This window comes from Microtus oregoni, unplaced genomic scaffold (assembly GCF_018167655.1).
Source record: "Microtus oregoni isolate MIOR12 unplaced genomic scaffold, Mior012 000016F_ref0000370, whole genome shotgun sequence".
Taxonomy (NCBI): Eukaryota; Metazoa; Chordata; class Mammalia; order Rodentia; family Cricetidae; genus Microtus; species Microtus oregoni.
The window spans coordinates 30586773-30600949 of NW_024543075.1; the positions used below are offsets into that span (position 1 = coordinate 30586773).

Consider the following 14177-nt stretch of genomic DNA (forward strand, 5'->3'; position numbering starts at 1 on the left):
CTTACTGCACTCACATTGAAAGTACACATGTGAGAATCTGCCCACTGAGACTCATCATTCCAGAGAACTAGGAGAAGTAGTTTTTAAAAAGTATGTGTGTATAGGTGTGTGTATCATATATATCATATATACTTTATATACATATGTATATGTGTGTATTGTGTATATATATCCTAAAAAGCTGTATAAGTGGAATAATATGCAATTTAAATCTACCATGTCAGTGGGAGACACCAGAGCAGAATGCCTTACGTTGGGTGCCTTATAAACAACAGAAGTTGATTTCTTACAGGGCGAGGCCAAGAAGTAGGGCCGAGTCCCAGTGCAGTGGAGGGAGTTCTGAGAAAGTTCTCTCAGGTGTTAGAATGACAGTTTCTCGCACAGTAGAAAAGAAAGCCACCAAGTTCTAGTGAGCTCCTTTTAAGAGAAATAATCTTACTTCTGAGAGCTCCACCTTCATAATCTGATTACCTTCCAAACTCTAATCACATTGAGGGTCAGTGTTTTAGTATCTGAATTTTGGGAAAACAAAAGAAATTTTAGCCTGTACCCTAAGTATACAACTAAACATTCTGAGTAAATGTAAGGTTACACAACTATCATGATAATCTACTTTTAGAACAGTCTCGTCATCTCCAAAATGTCCCTCATGTTTTTTAAAACCGTGATTTAAGTTACTTTTTAAGCATGTAGTAAAGAGTTCAAGTTCCTTTCCTGGCCAGTGGATATCCTGGCACTAACTGTTGACAAAGTCATCCTTTCCTTTCTCGACAGTGCTGGCTTACCTGTCAAAATTAGTTGACTATTAATGCAAGACTCTTCCCCTGGATCCTCAGTTCTATTCCACCAACCCAGGAACTTCATCCCTGTGCCTACATCAAACATCTCAAGCTCACATTTTCTACTGTAGGCCATATGTACTTCTACATAAGCTTTAACATCTTACTTTTCAATTTCCACTCCTTAAAATAAAAATTGGTTGAAATTTTATAAAGATTGTATTAAATTGGTTTTTATCCATTTGGGAGAGTTGTCATTTTGATACTACTGAGTTTTCAAATCCTATGAAATATCAATCTGCGTAGGTATTGTCTCAGCAATGTTTCATAATTTTTGGTGTATGAATTTTCTTTTACTTGTCCTGTTAGATTATTCTAGCTACCTTATTCTTTTTGATACTACTTTGAATGAAATATTTTCTTAGCTTCAGTTTTTTTTCTAACAGTTTGTTTCTAACCTGAAGACGCAGAGTTGAATTAAACTTGTTTGATTCTAGCAGTTTTAGAAGGGGGCAGAGTGTGTGTACGTGTGTTACAGTTTCTAATGAAAAGACCGATCTATGAATAGATCATGATAGAGAATGTTCTATTAGATAGATCATGATAGATAATTCATAGATAATGATCTAGATAATGATATGAATAGATATTCCTTTAGATTATGGATGCCTTCATTTATTTTTCTTTCTCATTTCTCCTACTAAACCATTAGTATACTGCTGAACAGAACTGTAAAGAACAAACATTCTCCTCAGTTGTTAATGAGCTGGAAAACAACAGTGTTTCTCCAGTAAGAACAATTTTGGGTTAGCATACTGTTCTTGTAGTTCCTAGCACAGTCATTTAGGAGGCTCACGACAACTTGTAACTCTAACAAATACTTCTGGCCTCTATGGGCACTTGCATTCCATATATATATATATATATATATATATATTAAAATAACAAAATATTATTGTTATATATTGTTAATACTATAAAAACAGTATTAAGAAATATAAAAAGAAAAATGTTCACTGGGTCAACAAGATGTCTCAGTAGATAAAGGTGCTTGCTGCTAAGCCTGATGACCTGAGTTTAAGATCCTATTAGTAAAAGTTGTCTCTGACCTTCACATATGTGCTTTATACACATACTTACTCACACACAACCCACACACACTAAAAGTTAAGAGAGCTGGGAATGTAGCATAGTAGAAGAGCCCTTGCCAAGTGTTCACAGGGCTCTTGGTTCAAGCTTCAGCAACATAAAAAATAAATGTAATAAAAATTTTAAAAATAATAATAACTACCTCTTTTTCATTAAGGGTGTTACGTGTAAATATACCTTTTATCAACCTAAGGAATTGCTTAGTTATTACAAGCTTTGTTTTAACCACAAAAAGTTTTTAATTTTTCTTTTTCTCTATCTCTTGAGTACATCATATGATTCTTTTGCTCCTCTATATTTCAATACTTTGGTGTATATGACTAACCCTTGGCTATCCCATGATTCTTGCATTTTTGAAGTACAGGTTGACCATGGGGGGGGGGGACATTTTTACATTGCTAAATTTAGTCTGATAGAATTTTGTTAAGAATTTTTATGTCTATGTACATAAGAGATTATACTTCATTGCCTATTGTAATGATTCTGTGCGGATGTGATGTTCAAGTAATATAAGTCTAAGAGTAAGCTGGGAGGTTTTACCTCTGCTTTTGTGAGACTGTATGAAGGATTAGTCACAGTTCACTTTTGCTTCTAAACAACCTTTTAAAATTTAAATTAAATAAACAAGTAATTTAAAAACTGTTGAGTCATATACTTTAAAAATAAATTTTAAGCCGAGCGGTGGTGGTACATGCCTTTAATCACAGCACTCGAGAGGCAGAGGCAGGTATCTCTGTGAGTTTGAGGCCAGCCTGGTCTACAGAGCGAGTACCAGGACAGGCTCCAAGCTACAGCAAAGTCCTGTCTGGAAAAAATAAAACACACACACAAAAACAAAACAAACAAAAAATGAACTTTATAGTCCAGAAGGAATTGATAAGAGCCTATTTCATTTTGATCCCTTTTGCCATGGGTATATAGCCTTCTAGAGTTCATACCTTCTATGATGATAATTTTTTTAAAAGATAAAATTTCATCAACTGCATTCTTGTCTGAAGGTATGTAATCCCTTTCAAGAAAACATCAACTCTGTAGTGCAAGTTTCAACATTACTAATTTCACTAGCCATAAACAAAGACTATATTCATCTATACAACACATTTCTTACTCTTCAAATTGTGCCCGCTATCTGTCCACTGTCATTCTTAGGAGTTCCTGAAGAATAAGTAAAAATGCTGTATTTTTCTCCACTGTGCAGATGGAGAAATGTGACCTGGGATGTGCTCAGTGTCGAGTATTCACTCAGCACAATGCGACTTCTCTGAGTTTCATCCCCAGCACCATGAAAAACAAAAATCCAGAAACGTAAAACTAGGTACGTGAAAGTTAAAAACCACTGTATCCTTGAACTCAAATACATATGATTGATGCAATCTCACCTGATTTTCCATTGTGGCAGTCTGTACCTTCGGGTTCACATGTTGAAACATATTTGAATATTTGATGTCCACAGCTTATAGAATAAAATAGATAAATGTATACGATAAATAAAGATTTTTATCTGAATATAATTAGTGGATTGCCTACTTTTTAAATAAGACCCCAACTGTAACATACCCTAATATACTAATCTGTGCATAAACCTGAATGATTTTATTCTAGGAAGTTACTTTGTGTTGTTAAAGGAAATAAGCTTTTGAAAATCAACATTAGGGTTTAAGATAAAACCTGCATCTCTATTGGAGACAAAATAAGAACACCAAATCAACAAAGGACTGCAAAAAAAGCACTAAGTAATGTATATCAAATAACTCTGTTTACTAAAATGTTATAAGGAATAGAATATAACCAGTTTCACCATTGAAGGAGATTATTTATCTGGAGCCTAATAGCACTGAACTGAGAAAAATATTTAATCATACTAAAAATTTACTAGGTTAAATATAAGGGATACAGTCTTAATCCACCCTTCACTTATAATACAGAATCAAGAAACAGCCAATATCTTTCAAGAGAACCTATACACTGAAACAGAAATAAGGAGGCTAGGGGACTTACCTGCTACACAGATTGCTATCAGGGTTTCTAAGGTACTGGTAGATATCTGCTGCGTTGGGTACACTGCTCAGTGATCTCTGCAAAATAATACTTGGCTTTGTAAGGAAATCAGCAGTGTCAGGAAAGTCTATGGGTGATCGATTAGTTAGAGATCCAGCAGACACTGGTACATGGCTTGGAGAATTCACAAGACTCAGGCAAGGCAAAGCACCTAAAAATTAAGAGAGAGGACATATAAATAATTATGTATTTATTTACTATGTGTGTTTTGAGTTTTCATAAATAGCATTTGCCTGCTAAAAGAAAAAAATTTCAATTAAATAATACATTTCTACCTATGCTGGGCTTTGAGGCAGTCTAAGAATTTAAGGAGTAGGTGTTGTATTTGTCATCACTAATTACTACTAAGCAATAAGTAGTCATCAGCCTCTGGCATAAGAACACATAAATACTGAGAATTCCTTTAAATATGTGCGCTGTGCAGCACAAATTTTTCAAGTACAAATAGGTCTTGATCTTTACATTTTGTGAAAGGCCAGTGATTTCAAGAAAAAAAAAAGGTTGATTGTCCACATGACAAAATATTAGATATTTTTTCTAACTTATAACATTTAATACTGAATAACTAAAATTCTTAACAACATTAAGCAACTTGATGAAATTATACTAGCACAACAACAGGCCCCTTTAAAAGATAAAACTAGGAACTCCAGCTCATCCAGCAAACATAGGTGTTGTGTTGAGTTTCACGATGGAGAAAAAAACGTTAACATCTCTGTAACTCAATCAGCCTAGAACACAGTAAAGATAATAACACAAATAAAATGAAGAGGAAAAATCCTTCAGGACCAAGTAGCATGTCTCTCAAATTATTGGCAGAATCTTTGGTGAACTCATTGAGTTGAAGTGATGAAGGTTTACCTGAGGAGAGGTACACAGAGCTAATACTTTGGTGGGAATTAAAGATCCAATGAAACAGGTATATGGTGACTATCACACATCTTTAAGTATTAATGCACTCATTGACATTAGGCTGTTTGCGTAGCTTGGTTCTTGTTAATAATACGGTAATGGACATGGAAGCACAGGCACAACCACAACAAACCCATTTCCTTTTGGGTTATCTTTAGAAGAACTCCTGCTCACATGTTTCTAGCTATAAATTTTGAGGTTTCCAGACTAGCTATGGCAATTTTCATCCCTATTATATAACTATGGGTTCCTTTTCTCCAACAGTGGTAGCATATCATAAAAGTTCTTTAACACAACTTGAGATAGTTTTTGAGAAAGCAGGGCTCTAAATTCATTCCTTTGCATATACATAACCACTTCAAGTAGCATCAGAAATGAAAATACTTCATTCTATTCCTGTCATCTTGGCATCTCTGTTGAAAATAATCTGACTATAAATGTAAAGGTTTATTTCTAAATTCTATTTCCCAAAACTGGACTCTATTGATGTCAATAACATACTCTCTTAATTACCACTACTTTGTAATAAGTAGTAAAATTGTACGTTCTCCTTTTTTTCTGTTTTCCTTTTTCACAAAACTCCATTCACTTTCCCCCTTTTTAAATGAAAGTTTTCCTGTTTAAGTCTTTAACCTATTTCGAAACTCATTTTTCACAATTCCTATTTTTCTGAATTCTTTGGATTGTTCAGTTTTTAAAATCACACCTCTGTACCACCAACGCTAGCTGTTCTCTCTTCTATGGATCTGTGACGTGTTAGCCTGGGTGCAGTCCTAATTCTTTTCCTTGTTTCAGTCACGTCTAGGAGCCTCCACGTTTACATCTATTTACCCACTCTGTGCCCTTTTCTGCTATTATTATACATACATTAAAAAATGCTACGAAGAACTTATTGTTACTTATTAATGATTTCCTTATACTTGCCTACTTGGGCTAAAGGGTGCTTTTCATTTATTTATGGAGTTCCATATATGGATGTAAATTATTTTCATCCTATCTAAGAAACTTTGCAGAATTTCAGTGAGGTTTGTGAGCAACAAATTCATTCAGCCTTGGTATACAGGAAAAACTGCTTTCTAGCTTCTATCCTGAACAGATAAAACACGTTTCTCTAGCTGTACTGATATCACAAACACATTCACATATAGCCATCGTCTGCTCATGTGTGTGCTAAAAACAGTGGATAGCAATTTCTGTACAAGTAACTCTCAACAGGTACTGCACTAGATAAAGAGGTCAACATTGGAGATTATCATTATTATTATTTACTGTTTCAAAATTTTTTGGCTTCTAGAGTCTCTGTTGAAGTCATTGTGTTAGTGTTTTCCCTTGAAAATAATCTTTTCCTGATTCCTCTGGGGAATTTCCTCTTTCTCTTTGAAATTTAGAAGACTGTTTTATACTGTCCTTTCCTATGTAATGTTATTTACACATATATTTAGAACTTTTATGGTGTTCCCATTTTACACATTTGGTCCTTCTCTGTAATTCAGTTTCAACATCTTTTAATCTCTGTTTTCAGGGGCAGGGCTTTTGCTTTCTGTTGCAAGTCCTCAAGAACTTTTCACTTAAGACAGGGCGTTGTGCAGCTCTAGATGTTCCACTGAGTCCTGTGCATCCCAATTCTCTGTCTGAAATAGCTATATATTTTGGCTTTTACTTTGAAACAATCACTGTTATTTTTAATATTATTAAATCCAGTATCATATGTAAATCTCCTGTTTCTGGTGCCTATATCTCTTGATTATCGGTAATATTTTACTGCCTCTTCACATTTATATTTTAACATGCATTAAAGAGTTTTGTTATATAAGAATACTGAAAAGTTTTCATTATTACTATATAGTAATTTTTAATGTTTAAGATTTTATTTTGTGCTTGCAGATGTTTTACTTGCATATATGTCTATATACTATTTGTGTACCTCTTGCTCATGGAAGTCAGAAGAGGGTATCAGATGCCCTGGAGTAGAAGGTACAGATGGCTCTGAGTTGTCATGTGGGTGCTAGGAATCTAACCCAGGTTTCCAGCAAGAGCAGCTACTGTTTTTAACTGCTAAGCCATTGCTCCATCCCCCACTATCTTGTATTTTTAAAATATCTTTCATCCAGGGAGTTATGAAAATTTTCTAATCTGGACTATTTTTATTTATTTATGTTATCTATGCATGTATTTCTCTGTATGTGCATGTGTGTGCATATGTGATATGTGTGTGTTTATATGTGATATGTTTATGTATGTATGTGAATCCGAATATGTGTGTGTATGTGTGTGTGTGTGTGTGTGTGTGTGTGTGTGCGCCTGTGCATATGGAGGCCAAAACAACCAACCTCTTATATTGTTCTTCAGCAACTGCCCAGCCTTTTGATTTTTTCCTTTATACAGGCAGGTTGTGTCACTGACCTGGGGCTAGCCTGGATAGCCAGTGAGCCCCAAAGCTTCTCCTGCCTCTTCAGTGTACAACCACCTGACGACTTAACTAAGTTCCTTACTGAGATATTTCCTCATTCCATTCATCCTTAGTTTAAGAGCTATCCTGTTAGAACAGTGGTTCTCAACCTGAGGGTCATGACTCCTCCCCCGCCCCAACGCTTAGGGGGCAGCATATCAGATATTTATATTACAATTCATAACAATAGCAAAATTACAGTTATGAAGTGGTAACAAAATTTTATGTTTGGGGGTCACCACCATGGAAAACTACACTAAAGGATCACAACATTAGGAAGGTTGAAAATTACTATGTTAGAGTGATTTGGCAGGTGATAATCAGGGATTTTTCTACTCTAGTACTAAATATTTTTACCACAATTTTACAAAATCAATACACTCTCCTGAAAAAAATTCCTTTCTGTCTGGATCTGTAAATTTTCAGGTCAGTACAATAGTTCCTTATTTTCTATCTGAATGCATATCAAAATTATACAGTACATAGATGTCCAAAATGTGCTGAGTGAACTAACAAATGGACAAATATAGTAACCAGCACAAACAGCTTAACCATGTCAACACATTATATGATATTCAAATTAAAATGTGTGAAATGGTAAGAATTTATATTACCATATGCTTAGAGGATTCTCAGGTATATTTATAAAGAATCATTTGTAAGTCAGCAACGTAATGTACACCTATAGTTCCAAATACTTGAAAGGCTGTGGTAGAAAAAGCCCTTGACACAAAGGGATCAAAGCCAGTCTGTACAATAGCAACATCTTGCCTCTTAAAAATGCATTTAAAAAAAAAAGATTATTTCTTACCAGCTCTTCTCAGACCCACATGGTGAGTCAGCGACACAGACGAGGACCTTGGCTTTGGAGCTGTCAGGAGACTTGAACTGAAAGGCCCATTCAGGTGGCACCCATGACTAATAAAAGGAAAAAATAAGAATTTTTAGATCATAAAAATTCCTTTTTTTCTTTTTTCTCTTGATAAACCTATTAGCCAGTTTGTACTTATACATTCAGACATAAGACTTCTAAAGCTCTTTCTATTAAAAGGTAAAAAGAATAAATGCTTCTGACTTTTCATTTCATAATGTCTCTAACGCAACTCCTAAGTTTTGCCACAGTAGCAAAGAAGCACCCACAAACAGTATAAACTGGCATGGGTGAGTTTCCTCAAAACAGACTATGTAACAGATTAAGCCCAACAGGTGTAGTTTATTGATCATTCCTAAAGTTACCACCTGGAAGTTTTCTTGAAACAGACTCTGGTCTCATCCCTACATTTTCCAATTTGCTAAGTGTTGGGCCGGTCAAGTAAGGGCAGGCATTATGGTTTTCTAACAAGGTTTTAGATGATGCAGGCTTGATGAGCCAGGGCCCACACTGAGAACCACTGGTCTAAAGTTAAGCTTTCCCTTATTTTCCGTTCCCATATCTTACAGACACTACCATCATCCCAGTCATTTTACAGAACTGAAATATTTACTATAGATTCTAGGGTTTTCACTAAGAAATTAAATATGGATAATAAACTATCCATAGTTAATCACAGTACACTAAGATAATAAATAAAACCCAATATATAATATGTTTTTCAAAGTATCTGAAACACATAAATGCTGCATCTTCCTTCTTTATATATTTACTGGCCTACTTTTTTATATTGGCTGACTCCAGATGTGACCTCAATGACAAGGAATGCCACTCCTGTTAGACATTTACTTAGCAGCTATTTTTCTTCATAGTTCTAAGTATGCCTAACTCTTTACAGTAATTAAACAGGCCTCAGGACTACATTCTCTGTCTACTTTCTTTCCATTTTAGTGTTGTAGGCTCAGCTCTCAGTAAGCCCGTCACTAGCTCCTTCCATCCTTCCAGCTCTTTCAAACTCTATTTACTCAACAAAGAGCTAATTTTGAACTCAGAGGTATTTATTCATATTTCTATCACAAAAGGTCCCATATTGTTCATAATTTTAATACTTAAAGATATTTTGAATGTTTATGTAGTATGAGGGCATTTGTGTATGCATGTTCATAAGTGTATAAGCACATGTGTGTGTTCACAGGCAGATACACATGCATGTGTATAAGCAGGCATGAGAAGGCTTGAGACTGACATAAGGAATCATCACTGATTGTTCTCAACTTCACTCAGTCTTACAATTAAGCCCAGAGCTTGCTGATAGGGCTAGTCTAGCTAACCAGCATGATCCAGGAACACTTTGTCCTTCTGAGTCGGCCAATCCAGCATTTATATAGGTGCTAGATATCCAAATTCAGGCCTTTACGCGTGTATAGCAAGCATTTATTCACTGAGCCATTCCCCAGACCCTAGGATTTCTCTCACTGATTTGTGAGGAGTTCCTTTTGGGCCTGTGTCTTTCTCAGAACCAGCACAATAACTGATAAAAATGTTCAAATGACTTTGGAGGGCAAATAAGTAATAAACTCTTTAGGTTATTAGCAAAATAACATATCTTGTCTACTCTGAAATTTTGAGTATTTTTCTTCACAAAGTCAACATCATAATCTAACATGGATGTCATACTCCTATAGGGAAATTGTTAAGCAGTCATCTGCCTTTAAAGATCAGTGCTAGTGTAACAAACATTTTGATGTAATTGAAAGACTTCAGTACTAATGGGTGAGAATGGCTAGAAAGCAAAAAGTTTCATTAAACAGGAAAAAAATAGGTGTGAAGGAAATTCACAAGCTAAACCAATTGCTTTTCTTTAATGAACAAAACTACTTTCTCAGATGACTGGATTTTTTTGATGACTGAGATATCTGGAAATTAAATGGTTATTAGAAACCTTCAGTAAGTCTAAAAAAGTTGTATGCTTATTGTTTTTATGTAGAGAGCTTATATTATTTTCAATGCTCTTTTTTTTTTAATCAGCAACATTTTTGTTGTTTCTTTTCTGTTTTTCAGTCCAAGAGTTAACCCATGTTAAAAGACTGCTCCATGGAGATCCATCTTTTCCAAGTAAGGCTGCAGATCTGTCATAAGGTAACAACAGACTTTCAACTTCCAGACTACGAGTTTAAGACTCACTCGATAGGTATCAGTAAGTGATCCCAAGATTTAATGATTAGAAAGCCATATAATCAAAACTTTGCTTAAGGAAGATGGAATAATTGATGAAGGACATGAAAATCGTCTATGAGAGGCTAATTCAATAGCCCAAGAGAGCTGTAGCAAAACTATGATAAAGGAGAAGATGAAATAGAGAGCAACATTACACCGACAGATTTATCTCCTATCTGTGGAATGAGGTGGAGGGTACAAAAGTAACACCAAGTATTCTAGGTAAATTAATTTTGTAAGCCAGGAGAAGATAGAATTATTCAAAAAAAAATAAAGGCCAAACAATGATAACAGATTTTTAAAAGTGACAGCTGAGGAATGAGAGGTCTGGCTTCAGTTATATCCAGAGAGGCTTACAACTATAATCATGTAAATTCCTAGACAGGGAAGTTATAATCACACACAGAGCTGAATTCAAATTAAGACCCAAAAACCTAGGATGAAAGAGAACTGTAACAATATTAGAGTCCAAGGTCTTCACTCTAATATTGTTATAGTTCTCTTTCATCCTAGGTTTCCCGCAGGGCAGGGAATCTGGACTGCTCTTCATTCTCAAGAGGGAGGGGGAATGGGAGAGGGGGAGGGGAGTGGGGAGTGGGAGGAGAAGGGGGAGGGGGCAATGTGTGGGAGGAGGGGGAGGGAAATGGGAAATGGGGAGGAGGCGGAAATTTTTTTTTCAACAACTAAAAAAAATAAGCAAAAAAATAAAGAAAAAATAAAAGTCAAAAAAAGAGAAAAACAACAACAACAACAACAAAAAACAATATTAGAGTGAATACAGAGCTACTGTTGGGGACTGCAGACCACCAGACTCTAAATTTCTTTTAAACAACTTGTTTTCCTGTGCTCTGAGTAGCCTGCAGCTGTTCTAAGCAGAAGACTCTGACGGCAGGGGAGTGGGTTCTGATGAGTCTGCAGGTGAACAATCCCAAGAGCTGGGGCATGCCCCTGAGCACAATAAAGTGCGTGTCCTTAGCATTCTTGTCTCAAGGATGTCCCCGTGGTCCCATCTCTCTGACTCTGTCTGTGTTTGAGTGTCTTAAGATTTTCAGCCTAGTTCCTGTAGCACATAGCATGGAGAGCGTGGAACAGAACTGGTGTAGTTTTACAAGTAGAGGCCCCCAGTGAGATCGCCCTTGGGAATGGTGAGGGTGGATTAAAGATGGGTATGTATGTGCGTTTGAGGAAGTCTTTAAAGAGACAGAGTATAGACAGTCAGATTATAAGCCATGAAAGGATGGAATGTGCACAGAGATTTTAAGATTATATATATTATTGTGTTTAATTTTTTTGACTGGAGAGAGACATTTGATTCTGGGAACTGCTAAGAAAGGTATCTTGACTTTAAAATATGGGTCTAAGAATTTGTTGCTTTGGAAAAGAGGTTCTGTTTTTGTTTCCACAAAAGATGAGAACCTGTAGATTCATTCCAGGCTAATGTTGTTTGATGCACCAAAACCCCCTGAAATGTCACTGTGAATACCCCCAAAGATAGAGCACCCCCAATCAGCAGGAAGTATTTTAGAGAACTACACCCAAATTTCCTAAATGATTGTTTAAGTGGGGCTTGGGAGCCTGTCCGCTATTATGGGCCTGACAAGTGGCATGCAGGCATGCAGGGAGCTCAGGTCCCTTCAGCCATTCCTGAGCTCAAGCTTGCTTCCTGGAGTCCCTGCAAGTGGAAAGGTGGTGGCTGGAGCACAGCTTTGTGAGGGAGGCAACCCATTGCTGTGAGTGCTTGCAGAGAGGGCCAGAGGCGGTGCCAGGAGCCATGGTGGTTCCTGGCTCTGCACGCCCAGGAGTTTGTGGTGCGAGCAGTGCCCAAGACTTTGTAGCCAGCAGTGGGCTTTTCTGTAGGAGGCAGAGGCAGAAGGTCAGTGTTTATAACTGCCACTAATCAGCTGATGCTGACTTTGGGATCACCTTCGGTGGCGCTACTGTCACCTCTGCAGCCTCCTTCTTCGTTTCTGGAATTGCCATCAGCCAGATAGCTGCAGTGACTATCTGATAGCTGGTACCAGCACTGAATACATAGAATGAGCATGTCTGCTAGGGCATTTTCCAATTTATTGCCATCATATTTGTGCCACGCCCATGCCAATCCAAAACCCTGGTTTAATTATATAAAAAGGGGGGATAAGTTCTGGACTGCGGACCAACAGACCCAGAATTTCTTGTAAACAACTTGTTTTCCTCTGCTCTGAGCAGCCTGCAGCTGCTCTAAGCACAAGACTCTGATGGCAGGGGATTCTGATAAGCTGGGACTTGGCCAGAGCCCTATATAAGCTGCCCCTGAGCACAATAAAGTGGGCATTCTTGGCATTCTTGTCTCAAGGATGCCCCGTGGCCCTGTCTGTCTGCCTGTCTCAATTTGTGTTTGTGTGTTTTTAAATTTTCAGTCTAGTTCCCATAGCTTAGAGAGCACAGAATGGAACTGGTGTACTTTTACAATATATTACTAACCCTAAAGATTTCTAGATAAAAGTGTCATTGGTAATCACATGACTTTGTTTAAATAAAATTCTCTAATATTTAATTAAAATTCAATTAGTCATCCTAGACACAGCCCAAATGATCAATATTCACATGTAGCTAAGGGCCACAATTTAGACAGTACAGATATAAAATATTTGTTCTGCATAAATTTATTTTGTATATCATGGATGGGGTGGTTGCTGTTTACATATTCCTGACTGGCTTAGTTAGGGTTTCATTGCTGCGATTAAATACCACAACCAAATCAATTTGGGGAGGAAAGAGTTTATTTCAGTTTATAACTCTTAGGTCACACACTATCACTCATGGAAGTCAGGGCAGGAACTCAAGGCAACAGGCTGGAGGCAGAGGCTACAAGGTTGCTTAATGGCTTGCTCCTCATGGTTTGTTCAGCCTGCTTTCTTATAGAACCCAGGACCACCAATGAGCCCAGGGGTGCACAGTGAGCTGGGCCCTGCCACACTGATCACTAATCAAAAAAAAAAATGCTCAATTGGTCTGCCTAAAATGCCTAATGGAAGCATTTTCTCAACTGATGTTCCTCTTCCCAGATAACCCTGGCTTGTGTCAAGTTTATATACTAGCCAACACACTATTTCATTCTAACTATGTGTAAAGTACATTTGGAAATTATTACTGAGAAATTCCGACTTCTGCATATAAGAAAAATAATATTTAACCTAATTTAAGGTGTGCATCTCTTTAAAGGAGACACACACAGCACCAATTACTTTTATGGTCAAGTTTCTAAATCTCTGGTGAAAAATATGAGTTTGTTTGAATAAGTTTACTGAAACCAGAGAAACTACCTACATCGTGAACACTTCTTAACTAAGATTTCTCTAAACTATATTTCTATTTTAAAAATGAATTCAATATGTTACACATTTTAACTGAAAATATATTGATGTAATGCAAATGTGAGGAGTAGAACAAAACCAGTCATTTCTGTTCTTTTTTAAAACATTTTTAAAATTTTATTTATTTATATTTTATGGATGAACACTATGCATGCATGCCTGCATGCCAGAAAAGGACATCAGATCCCATTAGAGATGGCTGTAAGCCACCATGTGGGTGCTGGGAATTGAACTCAGATCATCTGGAAGAGCAGCCAGTGCTCTTAACCTCTGAACCATCTCTCCAGCCTCCTTGTTCTTGCTTTTTAAACCCAACATATTTCCAAGATTGTGATTCCTCCTATAGCAAAAAACCTAATCTTCAGTTCACTTTTTATTTCCTATTT

The 14177-nt window shown here is 36.6% G+C and overlaps 1 protein-coding gene across 1 annotated transcript in view; it reads right to left on the reverse strand.

Moving 5' to 3' along the window:
• Pde3b (phosphodiesterase 3B) overlaps positions 1–14177 on the reverse strand; it is a 137013-nt gene that overhangs the window by 24920 nt on the left and 97916 nt on the right. Inside the window, exons 5-7 of the mRNA XM_041666891.1 lie at positions 8159–8265; positions 3927–4137; positions 3308–3381 (exon numbers count right to left, since the gene is read on the reverse strand). Of these exons, the coding sequence (XP_041522825.1) occupies positions 3308–3381; positions 3927–4137; positions 8159–8265 (392 nt within the window). The remainder of the gene's footprint in view (positions 1–3307; positions 3382–3926; positions 4138–8158; positions 8266–14177) is intronic.